The 22,326-nt window shown below is 49.0% G+C and overlaps 2 protein-coding genes across 6 annotated transcripts in view; one reads left to right on the plus strand and one right to left on the minus strand.

The window, feature by feature from the left end:
- The window catches only part of LOC144817655 (uncharacterized), a 306,270-nt gene extending 286,574 nt beyond the window's left edge, over positions 1-19,696 (minus strand). Inside the window, exons 1-2 of one of the 5 annotated variants that reach the window (XM_078674384.1) lie at positions 19,419-19,696; positions 15,651-15,760 (exon numbers count right to left, since the gene is read on the minus strand). In XM_078674384.1, the coding sequence (XP_078530510.1) occupies positions 15,651-15,672 (22 nt within the window). In that variant the 5' untranslated portion in view covers positions 15,673-15,760; positions 19,419-19,696. Of the gene's footprint in view, positions 1-15,650; positions 15,761-19,418 lie in introns of those variants that run through there. The other 4 variants (XM_078674380.1, XM_078674383.1, XM_078674381.1 and 1 more) reach the window with 4 other exon arrangements.
- Positions 19,697-19,890: 194 nt separating this feature from the next.
- Positions 19,891-22,326, plus strand: part of LOC144817654 (uncharacterized) — a 36,522-nt gene continuing 34,086 nt past the window's right edge. The window contains exon 1 of the mRNA XM_078674379.1: positions 19,891-19,980. The gene's annotated coding sequence lies outside the window, so the exon portion shown is untranslated. The remainder of the gene's footprint in view (positions 19,981-22,326) is intronic.

Raw genomic sequence — 22,326 nt, forward strand, 5'->3', positions numbered from 1 at the left:
CTGTTTCCTTGAAAGTACAGCAGCGCAGCTGAAAGGTGTCAGTACTGTTCCATTTAAGTATGGCAGTGCTTCTCATTCACATTATGTTCAATTCCAGAACTGCAGAGAAGTGTTACTCCTGCTTAACTTAGGATCCTCATGTTGAGTGCCGTCGAAAAAATATCCGTAGTTTGCATGTGGGGCGAAAAGCGCTGGTATTGTCCCTCTGAGTGTTTTCAGCTCTGTCCAGGGTAGGGTATTGATGCGGAGAGCTGCTTGCACTTTGCCATTCGGAGTATTGCAATGCCCCTGGAGATTGCCAGTGCTGGTACCTTTAGTATATTGCAGTGTGCAGAGGTAGGTAGGTAGATTGTGGTAAGTGCAACAACCACCAGTGTTGCTGGAAAGGGGCAGACACTTCCCGTAAAGTAGATGGTGGTGCTTCTGGCACTTGCACTGTCTCATTCAAAGTGTGATTGTGTTAGGGATGATTGACAGCGAGGCCCTGTTCCAGGTTGTGCCCGGCTCATGGGAAGGGTAGGCCAGGACCTTGTCTGCCCCCAAGGGCCCGTCTCGGGTATTGCGGTGCTGCTGTGAAGTGCCTGTCAGCACCTGGCCTGCCCTCCAGTGACGTAACGTAAAATCATGGTGCCCCCCTGCAGTATCTGAGGAGGGGCCCGCGAGTCTCTCATATATATCACAGATCTAATTAACCTTGTATTGACCCCCCGGCAGGGCTCTGCGTCACACCCCTACTGCCTTCAAATAGGTCAACAATTCAAAAGGCCCCTGCTGCCTCAAGGCCCCGTTTAAGGTATTGCTCTGCTGCTGAGAAGTGCCGGCCATCCCCTGGCTTGTCGGCAGGGCCCTGCTTCAAGTTTGCCGTGCTGCTGGGAAGTCAAGTGCGGTCAGTGTCAGACCAGTAACTGCTTTAAGAACCGTAAAGTTGCGTCCATAGTATAAATGGTGGTCCTAAATTGAGCCTCAGCGTGGCATTTGTTATTAATTGTATATCGGTGCTGTCGGCCGGGATTTGCTGCAGTCTGCTAGCCTGAGGGGCGTACCACGTTGTACCTTCCTGTCTCAGGTGGTCTCCGTTGCGTCGGAGGTGAAGCACATAGTTCCGTACGGGTTGTCGGTGACTTAAGTGACATCTGTCATTAGTTGTGTGCGCGTGGTATGTCCTGGTTTCCCGTTCATCGGCTAACCCTCGCGCTGTTTACCTCAATGGCAGGTTAACGTCGCATCTTCGACTGAATATGCGACTTCAGGAGGTCTGTGGGTCGCCTCACCACTGCAGGCGCCCACAGACCCCTTGAAGTCGCAGCTTCCAGTCGCAGATGCGATGTTAACCTGTCATTGAGGTAAACAGCGCGTAAGTTGGGTAGCAGTGGCTCCAGGCATTTTCCCAGTCAGACCAGGAGTTCTGGTGGAGTTTGTCCGATCTGCAGGTAAACAAAGCAACCCCCCCCCCCGTAGGTCAGGAGGTGACGTCCGTTTTGATCTGAACTCTGAAACCATTGCTGCACTTTCAGCGCTGCAGAGCCTGACTAAAGTTTCTTAACTTGTATAAATGCAGTGTGCAGTTGGTTTCTGCAGCTCGCCCCCTGATTGACTGCTCGCCGCCCGCCCCCTGCTCCTTCCCTTTGGTACGGATTCCTCAGGCCATCAGGCCATGTGCTGTTGGAGTTTTGCCCTCCTCCTCTCAGAAAATGTTTCGCATTCAAAAATAGCCTGGCGTCATTTTTTGGCACTTTTTTCTCCCTCTCGCTCTCCTGAAAGGCTCCTCTATTCCTATGATTTGCTGCTTTTCCGGTCTGTGCGGGGCTGCCATGGCAACCGCTGGAGCAGTCTTACTTCATAGCGGGCTCGGGTCCGGTGCATGCAGGCTGTGCTCCAGTCATCGGCCGTGGACAGGGATTCCAAGCGCATTGTGTGACCCTGGGCAAATCATTTAATCTCACTGGCACCCAGCGGCCTTTTTGCAGGATTTGAAAGAGTTTGGAAACAGCTGTTCAGCACTTTATAAAATTTCTAGCGTCCTAACAGAGAGCCTCACATTGTAGCGGACCCCAAGCCTGTCGCATCCCGGCTCCTGCACCACATGTGTTCGAGGGGCCGACTGGCACGCCTGGATCTTCGCCTTTGACCCCGCTGGGCAGCGCTGAGTCCATGCACAGCCCGCCCTTGGAGGCAGAGGGCTCCTAAGGCGGACTCAGCATTCAGAGGAGCTCTAGTCCTAAGTTACTGAGAGCAGGAGGCATCGGAGCTCCGGGAGCAGGACATCTCAACGGCGGCGATGCCCTTATTCCGCGACAGCCCCAAAGCCGACGAGCCTGGACATCCACGCGGAGATGCTGCTGGCCGTGCACCGCAGCAAGAACGCGCCGGCCAGCGTGCAGCGGCGCCACACCATGAAAGAGTACGTCTTGCAGCGCCCAGAAGCGGCGCGCAACGCTGTGCGCAAGAAGGCGCTCCCATCATACACCTATATTCTGTTTGCTTGCCGTTCCTGTTCTTTCTTGCACCCTGCAGTACAGCACTCTTACCCACACTTTTCCCGTAGGACCCTAGTCTACCCCCCAGGGATAGTTCTACTCCTTTAATGCGGTGTTGCTTGCCAAGGGTGGGAAATGTCTGCTTTGTGGTGTTTTTGTGGTGTCACAAAATACAGCAGCTGGGAAGCAGGCAGCCCGATGGTGTGCTGATGCAGAGACACCAACCCCGGGACCCGCAGTGAGTAGCTTCACTCCCGCCTCCTCCCCCGCCCACTCTTAAATCCCCTGCCCACTCTTAAATAACACACGTCTTAGGGGGGGAGGGGGCAAACGGGGACCGCTGACACCGAGAGCAGTGCGGGAAGCACAACTTACAACCGACCCTTCCTCGGCTCAGACTCCTGGCTAGCAGTTACAAACAAGCACGGTCCCGAAAGTGAAAGGATGACCGCGCTGCAGCCGGAGCATAGGGATCTCGTCTTTATGGGGCCTTGTGTTTCTAACACATGGCCCCATAAAGATATGAAACTGCTTTGCGACAGATGCTAAGCAGGCCACAGAATCCGGCTCAGCGGCCAAAGGGCATCCACCAAAACCCCTAATTTCCAATGGCAGGCCACCGTTTACCATAAACAGTGACACCAGCCAATGGAAATAAGGGGCGGGGCTTAAAGCCCTTTTCTAAAACTACTACTCATTAACAACAAATCTCGTCGAGCGAGCTGCGCATGTGCACAGCAACGCTAAGCGAAACCTAAAAGGATGGTAGGATTGGTTGGTTTGGTAGTTGCCAGATTTTGGTAAATTTCGCTCTGTCTTAGGCGGGATAATATAAGTAATATGTATCTTGATTTCATTATGTTGTTGTATCCAGTGTGTGCCTAATCTCTTATCTAGGCTTTGACCTAAAGCAGTTGATTCCAGAACGATATGTTATGAAAGCCAATGGTCAACGGGTGGAGTGGAGTGATATTATGAGTGATTATGTATATAGCGGAACTGCTGATTGAGGCCCTGCCACCTCTGTCCACCACTCTCCAAACCCATCTTCTGGTGCACTACTGGTTGGGGGATGAAGTCCCTTTGGCTGCCGACGGACTTTAGGGGCCAAGAAACCTCCTATTACCTCCGTAAGTTCCACACAACAGGATTGCTGAAAATTGACCGGAGGACCCGCCCCCTTTCTCCGTCACTCTGCCAATGCGACTACTAGTTACAAAATCTTAGAAATTCACTGAAAAAACACAAAGGTCACAGGAACGTTATAGTTAGGCTTACATTTCACCCGTACAAAACCAGAGCAATTCAGCAGTTAAGGTTACCTGAGCAAACTATAACTTATGCCTTCACAATGCACTGCTTATGACCTTTCATATACATCCCTCATGACATAGTCAGTGACATCACTCATGACATCATCCAGTGTGTGTTTTCTAAGAATTTTAAGAGTGTTAAACATATATACTAAGCTAATAGAAAAGTATACTCTGTATACCAGGTGTACTACTAATCAGTGATACTATTTTTAACATATATGCGAGTGGCTGTGTGTTTCATGTGTGAGTGGGTGTCCGAGTGGCTGTATGGATGTATAAGTTAATCTAAGGAAACTACAACTCGCGCCCTGACATGCACAATTTTCTCCTCAATAATTTAATTGCAAATATTGCAGCAATATTTGCAATATGGTCATAGATGATGTCATGAGTGATGTAATAAGTGGGGTAATTAGCAGTGCATGAAGAAGGCATGAGTGTTGTGGAAGAACATATTTTAATTCACTTTGCAGTTTTGCCTGAGACGAGGGAGGGTTGCTTGGAACTCCTCCGGGGAATCTCCATTAGTAGTCATAAGCACTGAATTAAATAGCAAGATCATCCCTAACAGAAGCAGAGAAATACAAGTTTGAGCTATTGGTGTTGCATTATTATTAGCAAAGCCAATAGCTCAAACGTAAATAATGCGAGCCCTATTGCATTGCAAATGCTTGTTTAGCTATGTTGTTAATATTTAATTTCTAGTAAGACTGACTTTCCCATCAAAATTAATGAATGGCTTGCATCATTTTATTTTTTTATTTTACAGTCTCTTATATAGCGCGAACTTGAACCAAATCGAAACCTCTGCAGCTTATCTCAGTTCAGAGTCCCCGGGGTCCTTGGGATGCGCAGCAGCGCCGCGTGCTGCCGGCTGTCCTCGTGCAGCGTACGCTGTTTGAGGGGAGCAGCTCCGGCCTTGATGCTATCACATTGGTTGGAGTGTTTGTGTACAGCGGTCGAAGTGCATTAAAAAAAATTAAGGGAACTGTTATGCTGTGTGCAACGGGGGCGGGGCTAGTAAGCGAGGTGCAGGGTCAAAGGCGTGACAAAAATAAACCAAAACTTTTTGTAACTTTTCGTTCTTTACCCTTCGGGTATCTATATATAAAAATAACACACCGCTGAAATGTAAAATAAATGAAAACGCATTATCACACTTTATGAAACCGATATCAGTTGATGCACTGCACAGGTTTATCGTATGTAACCAGACAGCTGGAACCGAGTACTGGTTGGAGCAGTGGAAATTAGCGGCCAACACAGGCCCCTGCATTGAAGGAGCCCGTGATACGCCTCTTTAAATACACACATACACTTTAATTAGGACAAGGAGGGACATATCCCATAGAACAGTCTGAGTTTCAGGATCAACCGTCTGGTGTTGTACTGTCTGTGGTAAGGGCCTGGGTCTCTGCTAGGGGCAACTGGGGTTATGCAAGCACAGGTGCAAGCTATGGGAATCATACGCTGACAATGGATACTCTCAGATACATAGTTGAGCCCCGTACATTTAAAGCAGATCATAGTGCCACGATGATGGGTACTCTGGTCTACTTCATTGGGTATGCAGAGCTTCGGGATGGGAGTGCCCACAATCAAGAGCTTCATCTGATACTCAGAAAAGGGTGCGCAGCCTGGGAACACAGAATCTCGCATTTGGACACACTTAGCAGGGGGCATAAGTGGGCATTTGGGATGTGCACCCTTTGACATCACACACTACGACTTGATCACAGGACACACAGGTTTGTATACAAAGGGCATGGTGTATGGCAATTAGTGCACACAGGTTTTTTTGATACAGGGGGCCTGTAGTCTAGGGGCACCGAATACTAAATCTGGGCAGATGGGCACGCTGCCTGTTTTACAAGGAGAATACGAGCTGGGAAGAACCAGACACTCAGACTGTAGCGCTCAGGCATACATGCACCAGTAACTCTAGTGCAATGGCAATGTAGCCAGTGGCGAGGCTGGAGACCGAACATGTGGTATCACGAACAAACACAGCACGCTTGGGGGACATCAGGCTGGGGTACAAAGGGATGCAGCAGGAGTTCACAGCAAGCTGTCAACTGTCTGGGATCACTTAGCTAGCTTATTAGGACTCAGGCACTTACCGGATCTTTTTCGCCAGAGCTGCAAGTATGCCCAGGACTGCTACTGGCTCGCCAGGTCCAAGGTGACTTCATAGTACTGGTTCTTCCGGAGCAGTGTGGAGCTCAGCTGCTGCAGATTGGGGTCCATTGTGCTGCTCTGCTCGCGGTTAGCTCTACTGGAGAATGATGGCCTGGCCTACGGGGTCCCCAACACACCAGGTCTCAAGTGTTTCCCTCTGCAATATCTAGGGTTGGCTTGCTGTCCCTGCCATCCATTGTTTGGGGGTACAGGCAGGCACTGCTCTCGCGCCAGCTGGTAGAAGTTTAGTAGCAAGGCTGGGGCAGTCACTAAGCGGGGCATGCATCACCTTGCGGATTGAGCTTGCCTTCCCACAGGAGTTGGGAGGATCGAGGGAAGTGTGTGAGACAGAAGCACAGTCACAGGAAGTTCAGCAGAGCTCAGTGGGCAGGATTCCCCTCAGAATGCGAGTTGTAGAACTGGCTGCTACGTAAAGGTGTCAGGGCTACTATGGTACACCAGCTGAAATACACATTTCTTTTAAGAAAGCAGGAATAAGAAAAGTTTTAAAGTGAAAGTGGGCCTCAAGGCATGCATTGTGTTGTCTTGAAAGCAACAGGACACTGAATGATGAAAGATGAAGCTTGGTGGCAGCTCTCTTTCAAAGTAGTGTTTACGTGAAACCTTTATGGAATGCGGCATATGACCAGGTCTGAGGCAGTGCTAAATGAAACCAGCAACGTGGCGGCAGGGTGAGAGATTGGAACGGAGGCAGTACTAATGAAACAGTGAATGTGGCGGGAAGTATGAGGGGCAGGCGTACCAAATAACTTGTGCAACAAGCAATAGCGGCCGCAATGATGACCTATGAAGTGCGGTGGCCGGGAAGCGGGTGCCAGACTGATTAACCCAAACAAAGCACAAACACTTAAGGAAAGCGCCAGGAATTTAAAAATGTACGCACCCACCGGAAGTCAGGCAATGTCGCCTGTGACGGGGGCGGGGCCGCGTCAGGACCGGAAGAGGAGGCATGCGTATCGCGGCCCGGGGCTCCTGTGAGCAGTGGAGAACCCCGGGCCCGCCAGCAGGAGGTTAGGCGACTGTTGCGGGGCTCCCTTGACCAAGAGCCCCGTGAAACGAGCTGGCAAGAGCTGCAGCGGCGGAGTCCCCCGAGATTGCCCCGGTAAGTTAGAAAGGGCTGCGGGGTGCGGCGAGGGGGGCAGCACTCGTGTGTCTGTGTGCGTGCGCGTGTGTATGTGGGAGGCTGTATGTGCGTGCGTGCATGCATGGGCGCTTCTGTGTGTGTGTGTGTGAGAGAATGCAGCGAGCGTTCGCGTGCGCGTGCTTGTTTGAAATCGCCTCCAAGGCGATGCGCGCGGCCAGGAGTGTCTCCTGGAAAGGAGACACGGCAACAATAGGTTGTCGGCGGACACGCGCTTCCGCGCGTGCAGCCGAGACCTAAAAACGTTAAGGGAAAAAAAACAATACTAAACTAACAAAAAAGATTGCGCAGAGAACATGGACACATGTGGACATCTGCTTGGAATATGGGTCAACACAATGTCTTGTGAAAAAACAAACAGACCGCCAGGTGGCAGCTTTGAATATGTCAGAGTGGGAATATGTGAGAAAAGAACATCAATCTACTTGGATTTGTAGAGTGCGGCTCATCACCTGTGAGGGTATCTCCAGGCGCTGGAAACAAGTTTCTCACCTTTGGTAACCCTCTGGTGGATAGTCGAACTGTAGATGCCTCACCTTTAGACTATCCTCAGGCGCCAGACTGGATATGGAACATTTGACAGCAATGCCCCAATGCACCGGTAGGGCGAGACACGTGAGTTCATGACAACTTTGTTCCGCCCCAGAAGTGGCAAACAACGCCGCATTTAAATGCTATCTGTGTGCACGGACATCAGTTTCTTTGACTCAAGTCTCCTCCCTTGGATAATAAATCCAACAATAGCCAGCAATGCTAGTGTGCAGATTTCTAGTTTGTGACCCTTTCAGATTTGAAAGCATACACAGAATGGGGTGGGCGGTAAGGAGTATGCAGTTAGAGTATCCCCCAGAAAGAGAGTTACCAATGGCAAGTAACTTGTTCTTATGATGGATACTTCCGACCACAAATTCCTCACTTTTAGATCACATACCAAAGCAGTACGTCCCGGGGTGGTGGATCTGTAAAATTACTCCGATTGAAGAAGACTAGAAGCATTGAACAGGCGAAATCTCCTTTCGTAGGGGCTGATAGATAACCTTTACTGGTGCACAAAGCAAGGACATCCTACAGTTTGGCCTGCAAGGTATCAGTACTACAGGTGCCAGTGCAGGCTACAAACTTGTCCCAGCCCCCGGCATAGACAGACTTAGCAGAAGGACACCAGGCAGGAAGAATGACATCCACAGCTTCGGATGTCGGTACGCCCAAGCCAATTTTATGCACGTGGTTTGGCAATCCCAAGAAATACACCGATTTTGGGTAGAGATCCTAGAACAACTGAACAGAATCACAGGTTGGATAATAGCCCCCGAGGTACATGCTTTCTTGGTTTGATTCCCAAGAACCACAAACGTAAAACTAGCAGATAGTACCTGATCCTGGGTCTTACGATATCTAAGAGAAGAATAGGGATCCACTGGTTGTCCTCCCTGGGCCCACAGGTGGACAAATGGAAGATAGATCTTAAAGAATGGGCAATGGTTGAGGAACACCATATGAGAAAGACCAGAGGGGATGCTAAGCTACCATAGGTGCTGTTGGCGTGGGGGGGTAATGATACAGGAGATAGTAGAACCGGGAGAGTTGGTGTCCCAGGCCCCAAATGCCTCGGGGGAGTGCAATCACCATAGTGGTGTTGTGAACGTATCTAGGACCCTATTTAAATATTCCCGATTCATGCCCTTATGTGGTTATAAAAAATAATATCCTTATAAAGGCACAAGAATCATATCCATATTTAGTCATAGCCAATGCAAGGCTACTCCCATAGACTCCTAGAAAGTACAACGCGTTCTTTAAACAAACCAAGCCTGCAGCAGCCCGGGAATTCCCCCTGTTTTTGTTTTGATTTGTACAAGAACTCCTGGAGTCCTAAAAGAACTGCGAGTTCTTAGTGACGTCTTATGTCCAACCTTATGTCAAACTCGGCATCTTCCAGGTATAAATATACCAGCATCTGCCTTAGCAAACACACGGTGGTTTGGAGCAGAGCGGCTATCTACTTGCCCGACGCCCAGCTGATGCGAGTGCTGAAGAAAGCCGACCCTCTCATTGACGCACTGAGAGAGCTGTCAGTAAAAGCCTCATTAAAAGACGACTATGCAGCATTACCTCTCAACTATCCACTCAGTAATACATACATAATTGATGCAAACTCCGTTCCTTTTGCTCAAATCCCTGGAGTGGGGGATAGAGTAATTCCAAACACGAACCAGAGTGCTTACTTGATTCAAGAAGCACACATGGGAATGGGTCTGAGGCACCAAGAGATCTTGAAATCTCTAATAGAATTACAATCAGGGTACTGGTGGCCGGGGATGAGCGTGCAAATTTACAACTTTGCAATGAATTGTCAGAACTGCAATAGAGATCGCAGTTGTGAACCGGACCAGACAATAGCCAGGACACCTTTATTAGAAAGCATTAGGCTATCTATACGCAGCAATCCAGACGGAAAATGCGATCCCATAATTATTAAGACGAGATTCAATTAGATGTGGCCCAGCGCTCGGCTGACGCCAGAACTGTTATAAAAGATTTGCGAGTCTTTATCGGCACATACGCAATTGGCATGCTACATTCTGACCAGGGTCCTGCGTTTAGCTCTCGAGCTTACGAGGCCATGACCAGCATGGGCATTGCATCGCGGTACTCTAGTCCATTCCATCCCGAGGGAAATGCGGTAGTGGAGAGAAAAAAACGTGACATAAAGCGATCTATAACGGCGAGGGTATTAGGTTCGGGTGATGGGTGGGTCACACATCTAACAAGTGTCCAACGGGGTCTTAATAATCTGCCAAGAAATTCTCTAGGAGGTATCACTCCATACGAACTTTTGTTCAGTACTAGAAAATTAATCCAGGATTTACATTGTCAGACTTCGGTGGTGAAAGAAAAATCCTTTGATATCAAAGATCGTTTGGCTGTTTTACAGGACTTAAATGAAACAAGAAGTCGTCTAAGTAACATAAAGCTAAAGCCAACAACCACTGAAGAAAAACCACCTGTCCCAACAAGACCTGTCTGGATTCCAAAGATTGGGGATCTGGTCAGAGAAAGATCGCGGTGAAGAAGGAATTTGGGCCTTCTTACAGAAAAGCAGTACCTGTTTTAGCTGTCAGCGGAACAAGATCAGTAGTACTACCGCCCCTTGCTGGTAAAAAGGAGAACAGAGTTGTATCAATCGACCTGGTAAAACCACAATCATGTGGCCAATAATAAGTAGTAGGCCCAGTGGACTCCCAAGAAATAGCAGAAGACCAAATCTTGCTACAATCCAAGAGGTTCCAACTGAGAGACTAATCACATTTGATAAACCTGCAGTGAATAAAAAAGGACTATGCAACAAAGTCATGGAACTTGTGCCTCTTGAAACCCAAATTGCAACAGTTTGTCAAGAAACACCTGTCTACATTGATGTAGCCTCGGACTATTCTAATGTACCAAAGAAAGATCCAAAGACAAATGTCAGATAAATTCACAGAACATGATTATTTGCAGGGTTCATCAAACTATGAAGAAATGTATTGCTACAATCGTTATGGACATCACTATTTGCATAAATCTGCTAATCCTAGAAATGTTTTTACTTATAACCAATGGGAACATTGTCCAACACCGCCGAAAGGCAGTTCGAAAACATTTTATGAGAAATTCACATACTTCTCAGGGTTTAATAACAGTGATTCAGAAAAGTTTTATTTTAAAATGTTAAATAAGACAGGAATGAAAACAATGTTGACAAATACTAAATTGATTTATTCTGAAAAATTTTATGAAAAAATGTCTACATTTGGTTTTGAATTTTGGAAAAACAACATTGAGACAAAAACCATCTGGGGTACAAAAGACTGGCAGGTACACGGTCTAGAAGCATTATTTAGAGCCTGCATGATCCCAGAACAGATAATATTCCTGAATGATACCATTCAGCAAACAACCTGTCTTGGTTTAGCCAAGATAAAAGACTTAAATAAACCGTCTATTCCGAAGCCCATACCTGATAGTAATAGCACTACAGATGAGGGGTTAGACGTATCCCATATTTTACACCAAAACAGAACAAATCCTGATTGGAAAAAATGGTTGATCTGGCCCACAGACACAAATAACTGTCAAGATAGATTCCTGAACAAAACACAGGGGTTCAAACAGAATAGGCCAGACCCAAGATATTCCCAGAGACAACATCCAGGGATAGTTACAACATATAGTGTAGGAAAACTATGCCTTGAGTGGCTACAGAAATCCACACTGCCAGTAATTAAGCAACACTTGACTTTACTTAAAGAAGGTGCTGACATGCGAGATTTCATATTGGGACCTCGCAAACAGCGTCAAAAACGTTTCATATACGCCGGTATATACGCTGCTTACAACGAAGCTTGGAAAGTAATGCAAATTGAAACTGCTGAAAAAATACGAGAAATTGATCGTATTAATTCGGGAAAATCACTTTCTGTAGTGGACAATCGGTTAAAGACTCTGTCCTCCAGAATTTATTCACTGGACTGCATTGTCTCATCTGCTATTGATATAATAGAGCCGGACTTGCTAATGTTACAACATGGTCAGTCCCAATTGCGTTCTATTGTACAGCTAGGCTGGACGTTACAAAACCTGCGTTCAGGCTACATGCCGTTGGCGTCTAATCAACATAACGTCATTATTTTCTATCTTTAACCTTACTGATAAACAAATCAGTTTGGCACAAAAAGGAGCAGACTATACGATTCTGAGCATTGAAAAACTTGAGAGATTACCATTGACAATGTCTGAGAGACCCGTCATTGAATGGATAATACATGGAACAATTACAATTCCGATAACAACTTTTCAGTTTCAATATTGCCAAAAATATATACCAGCAGGCCTGTATGAAAGGTTGGGTAAAGGATATATCAAGTCAACCTGGAATTTACCTTATACACATAAATGTTATAGTGAAGGGAAAAAAGAAGTATTTCTTAGTGGTAACAACTGTAAAAAATTCACTAAGCGGTACTCTTCTGTGTCAAGGTATTAACTTGCATGGAGCCTGCGAAGGTTCATCAAACAACCTTTCATGTCACCTGCATGGCACTCCTGCAACACAGATAGAGCCTTTTTCCGACAACTTTCCAACGGCAGCTACGTTCTAATAAGTGACCACAGCTGTTGTGGCATGGTGCCCGGAAAAGCCTATCTCGCAACCGTTACTTCCAGAGTCATTTGCTGTATGCAAGTATTGTATCCAAACAGCAAACCAGACATGGAGGCTACAATATGGCCTTCTCTGAATATCTCTTCTATTCAAATTGATACTTTAAGCAGTATGAAGTCTATTCTTTTACAGACAACTGTGCCTTTAACCTCGTCCAAAGAGACGTATGATCTGCAAGTTGCAAGGACAGCAGCAGAGATACATACATTATTATCGACAAATTGCCCCGTGCATTTCATAGAAATGTTAGTTCAAATTTTAAACATGTCTGATACCAGTGGCATCGCACATGTTTTTAAGATAATTTTTTCGGGACTGTTAGCACCCTTTGAAACAGTTCTTGGCATCTTCCAGAATTTTGTGCATTTTGCATTCGGCGGTCTACCTCTTGTTTTGGGACTCGTAGCAGGAATTTTATTTTTGTTACTTCTGCTTCGATATGGCAAGTCAAGCCACAGACAAAACTCAGGCTACAATGGAAGAAACGATCCTGGCCATACGTTACCGAGAACGGATCACTAAAGTCCTCGGCTTTGCCCGGCTAAGAGATCTGAATACTACCTGGTTTCTTTCATTCAGACCAATCTGGCAAGATTGCATCTTACCTGTGCTTCGATGTCTGCTATGCGGAGAAGAATGCGTGTTGGACGTCTGTCTTACACTACCATCAGCAGTACCTATGGATATCGATACTTTGCTTGGTTCGGTAACGGCTCATGCAACGTGTTGTCCCCAGCGGCTACCTATTCTGATGACGGCATTCGTTGAGACTTCACCATTACGATTAGGTGGCGGTGAAGTATTAGATGAAAGCAGCACCACACAGGTACAACCTTCAGTGAGCATTGCTGATCCAGACATCGATGATAGCAATGATTCTCATATATGCACTATTTCAGCTTTTTCGAACTTGGTCGAACTCTCACCTACTGTTGTAGACCAATTTTTCGCAAGCCTGTCTGATATGATGTTCTCTCCTAACAACGAGAATGACTTTTAAAACAACGTGCACACAGCATTCCCTGAACTCTGAATTCGGCCTTCAGTTTTTTGATAAACAACACTAGTGAAAACATTTGGAACTATTTTTTCCCCTGAAAGCGAAATTATTTTCCATTTCCAAAATATTTACCTTTTTTTCTGGCACACAGTACTCTGCTTAAAGTAGAACTATTCTTAGAGAACAGAACTTCTATTTTTAAAGACTCTAGAAACAATAATTTGACTTAGCCTCTAGCACATGTACAGTATTGTATAACTATGTGATAAAATGGTCTCGACCTTCTTTTCTGTATTAAGAGCCATTTCATAAATGTAATTTTCGCAATTCATTCAGCCGATATTTATACATGCATTATCTGAATGATACCACTGCTTGAAAACCGGACAGTACAAATACTCATTTTCGTGTATATACCATATACCATTTCAAATGCAATTTATGTATTTTGGGGTGGGTTGGAAAACACATGCATCGTTATATGTTTAGTATTGATTAGTATTTAGTAATGATGGACATTATACGTGGAGTGGGTGTTGTGAACGTATCTAGGACCCTATTTAAATATTCCCGATTCATGCCCATATGTGGTTATAACAAATAATATCCTTATAAAGGCATAAGAATCATATCCATATTTAGTCATAGCCAATGCAGTCCAAATACGGCAAGGCTACTCCCATAGACTCCTAGAAAGTACAATGCGTTCTTTAAACAAACCAAGCCTCCAGCAGCCCGGGAATTCCCCCTGCTTTTGTTTTGATTTGTACAAGAACTCCTGGAGTCCTAAAAGAACTGCGAGTTCTTAGTGACGTCTTATGTCCAACCTTACGTCAAACTCTGCACCATCCAGGTATAAATATACCAGCATCTGCCTTAGCAAACACACGGTTGTTTGGAGCAGAGCGGCTATCTACTTGCCCGACGCCCAGCTGATGCGAGTGCTAAAGGAAGCCGACCCTCCCACTGACACACTGAGAGAGACGCTGTCTTTTCTCCTGCTGAGAAATCCAGCCCCAGTGTTTCCAGTCACCCTTGCGGGTTGCTGGGAGATCGAGTCCTGAGAGATACAAGACCTCCTTCATTCTATAAACAAGGTACGGAGCTGATTAAATCCTTCGAGAATTCTTGGAGCAGATTCTTGGCAAAACTATCTTAACTTACTTACTCCTTCCCACGTATTAGGCTTAGGTCAGGTACACCGGGGTAGGCGTATTTTAGAAACACCAGTTGAGCACGTTTAGTCAATGATTTTATGTATGTATATATTTTATCCATTTTAAGTATCATATGGCTCAGAAAACCATATCAATGCTTTTACAGTATTATTTCATAATACTCCTTTTACTGTACGCACTTTACTTTATGACAAGTATTGCAAATGTGGCAATCCACTTCTCTTGCATGAGAAAGAACACTGCTCAATAAATAACACCTTTTATTGAAAACGCCCGTCTCTCTATTTCTCTGCACTCTGGTGAAACTAAGCATGCACGATTGACTAAGTGAAATAGCTGTCTATTGTTTTCACACGACTCTGGAAATATACTCCTTGTTCTGGAGGGAGCAAAGTTATCATGTTTATGCGGTTGTCAGAAACTAATCCATTCTTGTCTAATCAGGAAAGTTATCTCCTTCCTGTTCATTTCGAGAAAGTTTCTAGTGACCTCTGAGCTAGCTGGCATTCATAATTAAGTTTAACATATTCAGTAGAGACCTAGATGACCTCAGTCCTACGTCTAAACTATTGTTTATGTTATTCCAATGCGCAGAGCCTATTGGGAATATAGGAACTACACTACAGTGGAACAGCTGGTCACAATCAGAACATTGGGGTGGTGGCCATATAAAGGATAGGGATACAGTTGAGGACAGGATCATGTAGCGACACCGGTTAGTTGCGGGGGGTTCGAGGAGTTCTTTAGTTCATTGCATAACGTACTTGACTTGAAAACCAATGTCATTCAGGATATAAACGGAACCAGTAAAAAGCGAACAGAAACTGTAGACATTAGTTCTATCATCAGGTACCAGTAAATCCACATAGTGATGTAATGTGTAACTTATGAGATGTATACAGCTTGTTATAATGAACAATAAAGAAATGTTTAAAATAAAACATATCCATCAGATCCAAGGCAGGGCTGGCACACACGCTCAGTGCCAGGATACGCTCATGGGTGATAGTGTGCTTCACAAATACACGTAACATGACAGGCAGCACCTTGTACTTTAAAGCATTGCTTGTATTGTGGATATTGGCTTTTCAAAAGATAACATTCAATCCAATGACAATAAGATCTGGCAGCCTCACCTACTGTAGATTTTTCCATCATCTCGTTTGCTGGAGTCAGGAAATTATTTTAGATAATTCCGGCTCACGGTGAAGGAAAATTACAGCACCAATCCGTTTAGAACAAATCCCTAAATAAAGAAAAATAAGAACTTAAATTAATATGAGATTATATGAAAAGAAGGATCTTAGAAGTAAATAAAAAGTATACGACGAGTGGAACGGGTACAAAAGAAGGTGATTATAGAGCAGCGCAGGTAGGCAGGAGCCTATGACAAATCAACTGAGACAAGCAATCAGTGCAGGTTGAGCAGGGCTAGTAAAGCCCCAACCAGAACTCCGAGCAGACCCCACGCTAGGTCAGAAGGGGAGAGCGACACCCCAATCCAGAAGCCAGAGAACGGCGATCAGTGCAGGTCAGGTCTCTTTGATACCCCAACCAGGCCCTCAATCAAGCGGCCAAAGAGGGAACTTGGTACGACCCAAACCAAGGCACTGGTGAGTGGAAAGTTCATGATCCATTACCAAAATACAACACCTTGCACCATGTTACATACAGAACACAAATAGCCCCACTCTACGCGGTGGCATACCATAAAATAGGATAGTGCACCTCTGTGCATTATCCTACACTTACACCTGTTCAGAATCTGTCCGGCACACGAGTGAGGGGCAGACACGACTGATTTTGAAGCTCATTGTCTGCCAGGTGTCAGTGCACATGGTGGGTTGTGCTCGTCCACATGGGTTTTATTCCTGCTTCCGCACACGGTGGGTTGTGTCAGTGGACACAGTAGGCTGTGTTCCTACTGTTGAACAAGGTGGGTAGTGTCCCTGCACACGGTGGGCTGTGTTCCTGCTGCTGAACAAGGTGGGATGTGTTCCTGCACACGGTATGTTGTGTTTGTGCCCCTGCTACTGTACACAGTATGCTGTGTTCGTGCACATGGTGGGTTGTGTTCCTGATACTGCACACAGTGTGCCGAGTTCCTGCACACTGTGTGTTGAGTTCCTGCTGCAGCACACAGTGTATTGTGTTTGGGCACACAGTGTGTTGTGTTTGGGCACACAGTGAATTGTGATCCTGCACACGGTGGGTTGTGTTGTGATCCTGCACATGGTGGGTTGTGTTAGTATTGTGATCCTGCACACGGTGGGTTGTGTTAGTGTTGTGATCCTGCACACGGTGTGTTGTGATCCTGCACACGGTGGGTTGTGTTGTGATTCTGCACACGGTGGGTTGGGTTGTGATCCTGCACACGGTGGGTTGTGTTGTGATTCTGCACACGGTGGGTTGTGTTGTGATTCTGCACACGGTGGGTTGTGTTGTGATTCTGCACACAGTGGGTTGGATCCTGCACACGGTGGGTTGTGTTCATGCACACGGTGGGTTGTGTTGTGATCCTGCACACGGTGGGCTGTGTTGTGATCCTGCACACGGTGGGTTGTGTTGTGATCCTGCACACGGTGGGCTGTGTTGTGATCCTGCACACGGTGGGTTGGATCCTGCACACGGTGGGCTGTGTTGTGATTCTGCACACGGTGGGTTGGATCCTGCACACGGTGGGTTGTGTTGTGATCCTGCACACGGTGGGTTGTGGTGATCCTGCACACGGTGTGTTGTGATCCTGCACACGGTGGGTTGTGTTGTGATTCTGCACAAGGTGGGTTGGGTTGTGATCCTGCACACGGTGGGTTGTGTTGTGATTCTGCACACGGTGGGTTGTGTTGTGATCCTGCACACGGTGGGTTGTGGTGATCCTGCACACGGTGGGTTGTGATCCTGCACACGGTGGGTTGTGTTCCTGCACACGGTGGGATGTGTTCCTGCACACGGTGGGTTGTGTTCCTGCACACGGTGGGATGTGTTCCTGCACACGGTGGGATGTGTTCCTGCACACGGTGGGTTGTGTTGTGATCCTGCACACGGTGGGTTGTGTTCCTGCACACGGTGGGTTGTGTTGTGATTCTGCACACGGTGGGTTGTGTTGTGATTCTGCACACGGTGGGTTGTGATCCTGCACACGGTGGGTTGTGTTGTGATTCTGCACACGGTGGGTTGTGTTGTGATTCTGCACACGGTGGGTTGTGTTGTGATTCTGCACACAGTGGGTTGGATCCTGCACACGGTGGGTTGTGTTCATGCACACGGTGGGTTGTGTTGTGATCCTGCACACGGTGGGTTGTGTTGTGATCCTGCACACGGTGGGCTGTGTTGCGATTCTGCACACGGTGGGTTGGATCCTGCACACGGTGGGTTGTGTTGTGATCCTGCACACGGTGGGTTGTGGTGATCCTGCACACGGTGGGTTGTGTTGTGATCCTGCACACGGTGGGTTGTGTTCCTGCACACGGTGGGTTGTGTTCCTGCACACGGTGGGTTGTGTTGTGATCCTGCACACGGTGGGTTGTGTTCCTGCACACGGTGGGTTGTGTTCCTGCACACGGTGGGTTGTGTTGTGTTCCTGCACACGGTGGGTTGTGTTCCTGCACACGGTGGGTTGTGTTGTGATCCTGCACACGGTGGGTTGTGATCCTGCACACGGTGGGTTGTAATCATGCACACGGTGGGTTGTGTTGTGATCCTGCACACGGTGGGTTGTGTTCCTGCACACGGTGGGTTGTGATCCTGCACACGGTGGGTTGTGTTTCTGCACACGGTGGGTTGTGTTGTGATCCTGCACACAGTGGGTTGGATCCTGCACACGGTGGGTTGTGTTCATGCACACGGTGGGTTGTGTTGTGATCCTGCACACGGTGGGTTGTGTTGTGATCCTGCACACAGTGGGTTGGATCCTGCACACGGTGGGTTGTGTTCATGCACACGGTGGGTTGTGTTGTGATCCTGCACACGGTGGGTTGTGTTGTGATCCTGCACACGGTGGGCTGTGTTGCGATTCTGCACACGGTGGGTTGGATCCTGCACACGGTGGGTTGTGTTGTGATCCTGCACACGGTGGGTTGTGGTGATCCTGCACACGGTGGGTTGTGTTGTGATCCTGCACACGGTGGGTTGTGTTCCTGCACACGGTGGGTTGTGTTCCTGCACACGGTGGGTTGTGTTGTGATCCTGCACACGGTGGGTTGTGTTCCTGCACACGGTGGGTTGTGTTCCTGCACACGGTGGGTTGTGTTGTGTTCCTGCACACGGTGGGTTGTGTTCCTGCACACGGTGGGTTGTGTTGTGATCCTGCACACGGTGGGTTGTGATCCTGCACACGGTGGGTTGTAATCATGCACACGGTGGGTTGTGTTGTGATCCTGCACACGGTGGGTTGTGTTCCTACACACGGTGGGTTGTAATCATGCACACGGTGGGTTGTGTTGTGATCCTGCACACGGTGGGTTGTGTTCCTGCACACGGTGGGTTGTGATCCTGCACACGGTGGGTTGTGTTTCTGCACACGGTGGGTTGTGTTCCTGCACACGGTGGGTTGTGTTGTGATCCTGCACACGGTGGGTTGTGATCCTGCACACGGTGGGTTGTAATCATGCACACGGTGGGTTGTGTTGTGATCCTGCACACGGTGGGTTGTGTTCCTGCACACGGTGGGTTGTGATCCTGCACACGGTGGGTTGTGTTTCTGCACACGGTGGGTTGTGTTCCTGCACACGGTGGGTTGTGTTCCTGCACACGGTGGGTTGAGCTCACGGTGCTGCTCACATTGACCCCCCCCAGGGCCCGACCCCCTCCCTTCGTCGGCCCCCGGGGCTCGGGGTCACGTGTGCGCCGCGGGGGGAGCCCCGGAGTCCGCAGCTCCCGCCCCCCCCAGGCCCCCACGTGTCTACCTGCTCGCGGCCTCCTGTCGTGCGCGCGCGGGGCGTGGCCTCTCCTCGCCTCTTCCGGTCACATCCTGCCCCCGGAGGCAGCGGCGCGGGCGGGGCTCCTGCAGCTCTCCGGGGGGGCTCCGAGCGGGCACCGGCGGCTACGACCGAGCGGCCTCCGGGAGCAGCGGCCGGGGCGGCGCGGGAACCGTTACCGGAAGGAAAGCAACGGCCATGTCTTTGAGGGCCGGAAGCTGCGTCCCCGGAAGTCAGGCGCCTCAGGTGTGCGAGGGCGGGACAATGGCGTCGGAAGGCGCGTTCAGTGTGTCTGGCGGCTCTGGGCGGGGCTTCAAAGAGCGTCCCGCGCCAACCCTTGCTGCTGATTGGCTAGCGAGTGTTTACCTGCACAAAGATGGCGCCGTCCCTGACAGGTACGTTTCTAGAATCCCGTCACGAACATGGCCGCCGCGGCCGTGACCTCACTTCCGGGCGGTCCCCAAGATGGAGGCCGCCGACTGAGGCCGAGCCCAGCTCAACACGCGGAAGACTCCCACCGGGGGAGAGGCCCCGCCCACAGCAGAAGCAGGTCAGACACGGATGCAAGTTTAATATATTTTTTTCGTCTTTTGCTAAAACTTTATTTTTCTTTCTTGTCGTTCTCTCGTCATTGTTGTCTTGCTGCCACTGCCCCCCCCTTCCCTCCCTCTCTGTTGTGATATGAAGCAAGGTGAAGAAATCCCAGTAGAAAGGAATGCATTTTAAGAAGCTTTATTCATGAAGTATAAGAGCTTGTGCGATGAGCAGTGACTGCACAGAGTCACGGTGTGTTCTACTCTCAATCCATGACGTCAGTTATATACACGCTGGACCGTAACCGCTGTCCGCGCGCCTGGCGACCAATAGGAGCAGAGAGCCCTATTCCAACAACTAGACCTATAACACTCTCCCCCTCCTTCCCTTCCTTCTCCCCTCCCTCCTTCCTTCTCTCCCCTCCTTCCTTCCCTTCCCCCCTCCTTCCTTCTCTCCCCTCCTTCCTTCCCTTCCCCCCTCCTTCCTTCTCTCCCCTCCTTCCTTCCCTCCTTCCTCCTCTCTCCCCCCTCCTTCCCCCTCCTTCCTTCCCTTCCCCCTGCTTCCCCCCTCCTTCCTTCTCTCCCCTCCTTCCTTCCCTCCTTCCTTCTCTCACCCCTTCCTTCCCTCCTTCCTTCTCTCTCCCCTCCCTTCCTTCCCTCCTTCCCTTCCCCCCTCCCGCCCCCCTCCTTCTCTCTCCCCCCCTCCTTCCTTCCCTTCCTACCCTCATTCCCCCCTCCTTCCTTCCCTCTCCCCCCTCCTTCATTCTCTCTCCCTTCCTTCCTTCCCTCCTTCCCCCCTCCTTCCTTCCCTCCTTCCCTCCTCCTTCCCTCCTTCCCTCCTTCCCCCTCCCCCCTCCTTCCTTCCCTCCTTCCCTCCTTCCCTCCTTCCCCCTTCCCTCCTTCTCCCCTTCTCCCCTCCCTCCTTCCCCCTCCTTCCTTCTCTCCCCTCCTTCCTTCCCTCCTTCCTTCTCTCCCCTCCTTCCTTCCCTCCTTCCTTCTCTCTCCCCCCTCCTTCCCTCCCTCCTTCCCCCCTCTCCCCCTCCTTCCTTCCCCCTCCTTCCTTCTCTCTCTCCCCTCCTTCCCTCCATCCTTCCTCCCTTCTCCCCTCCCTCCTTCCCCCCTCCTTCCTTCCTCCCTCCTTCCCCCCTCCTTCCTTCCTCCCTTTTCCCCTCCTTCCTTCCTCCCTTCTCCCCTCCTTCTCCCCTCCCTCCCTCCTCCCCTTCCTTCTCCCCTCCCTCCTTCCTCCCTTCTCCCTCCCTCCCTTCTCTCCTTCCTCCCTTCTCCCTGCCTTCCTTCCCTCCTTCCTCCCTTCTCCCTGCCTTCCTTCCTCCCTTCTCCCCTCCTTCCCTCCCTCCTTCCTCCCTTCTCCCTTCCTCCCTTCTCCCCTCCTTCCTTCCTCCCTTCTCCCCTCCCTCCTTCCCCCCTCCTTCCTTCCTCCCTCCTTCCCCCCTCCTTCCTTCCTCCCTTCTCCCTTCCTCCCTTCTCCCCTCCTTCCTTCCTCCCTTTTCCCCCTCCTTCCTTCCTCCCTTCTCCCCTCCTTCTCCCCTCCCTCCTCCCCTTCCTTCTCCCCTCCCTCCTTCCTCCCTTCTCCCTCCCTCCCTTCTCTCCTTCCTCCCTTCTCCCTGCCTCCCTTCCTCCCTTCTCCCCTCCTTCCCTCCCTCCTTCCTCCCTTCTCCCTTCCTTCCCCCTCCCCTCCTTCCTTCTCCCCTCCCTCCTTCCTCCCTTCTCCCTTCCTTCCCTTCCTTCCCTTCCTCCTCCCCTCCTTCTCCCTCTCTCTCTCCCTCCCTTCCTTCCTTCTCACCCCATCTCTAATACAGACTCGCACTTGTCTAACTCTAGGTTCAAATTGGTTTTCTTTGCATCTTTCCTGTTATAGTCCCAGTCTGTGATTCATTTTCCTACCAGTTACTCTTTGGCCTCTGCTTCTACAATGTACACTGATGTTCTATTGCGTTTTTCATCTCAATAAAGCATTCTAAACTTAAAGAATCAAATGCAGTGTGTGGTGGGGCCGAGCTCCCGCAGTGACATATTCTACCCTTTCCCACACTATTCCTCTGTGAATTAGAACACCTGTTATTTACCAGGGGCAGGTCCCTTTGTTCACAGTGCGATGATGCACGTGGTTTCAATACCAAGTTCACAAGTTGTACTGCAGAGCAGTCTGGGAGATAATGTCCATTTAGAATTTGGAAAAAGACCCCAAACCGACCCAGAGGGCCAGGACTATTAATCCATTTGTAATCTAAAAATGGAACCATGGAGTAACAAAGTATGTCTTTTTCAGCCAAAGCTAGAGAGCACAAACTTGTAGCTTGAAAGGACGACGCGGCGGCAGCAGCGCTATCTCAGGTTCATTTGAC

The sequence above is a fragment of the Lissotriton helveticus genome, chromosome 2_1 (genome assembly GCF_964261635.1).
Source record: "Lissotriton helveticus chromosome 2_1, aLisHel1.1, whole genome shotgun sequence".
NCBI classification, from domain to species: domain Eukaryota; kingdom Metazoa; phylum Chordata; class Amphibia; order Caudata; family Salamandridae; genus Lissotriton; species Lissotriton helveticus.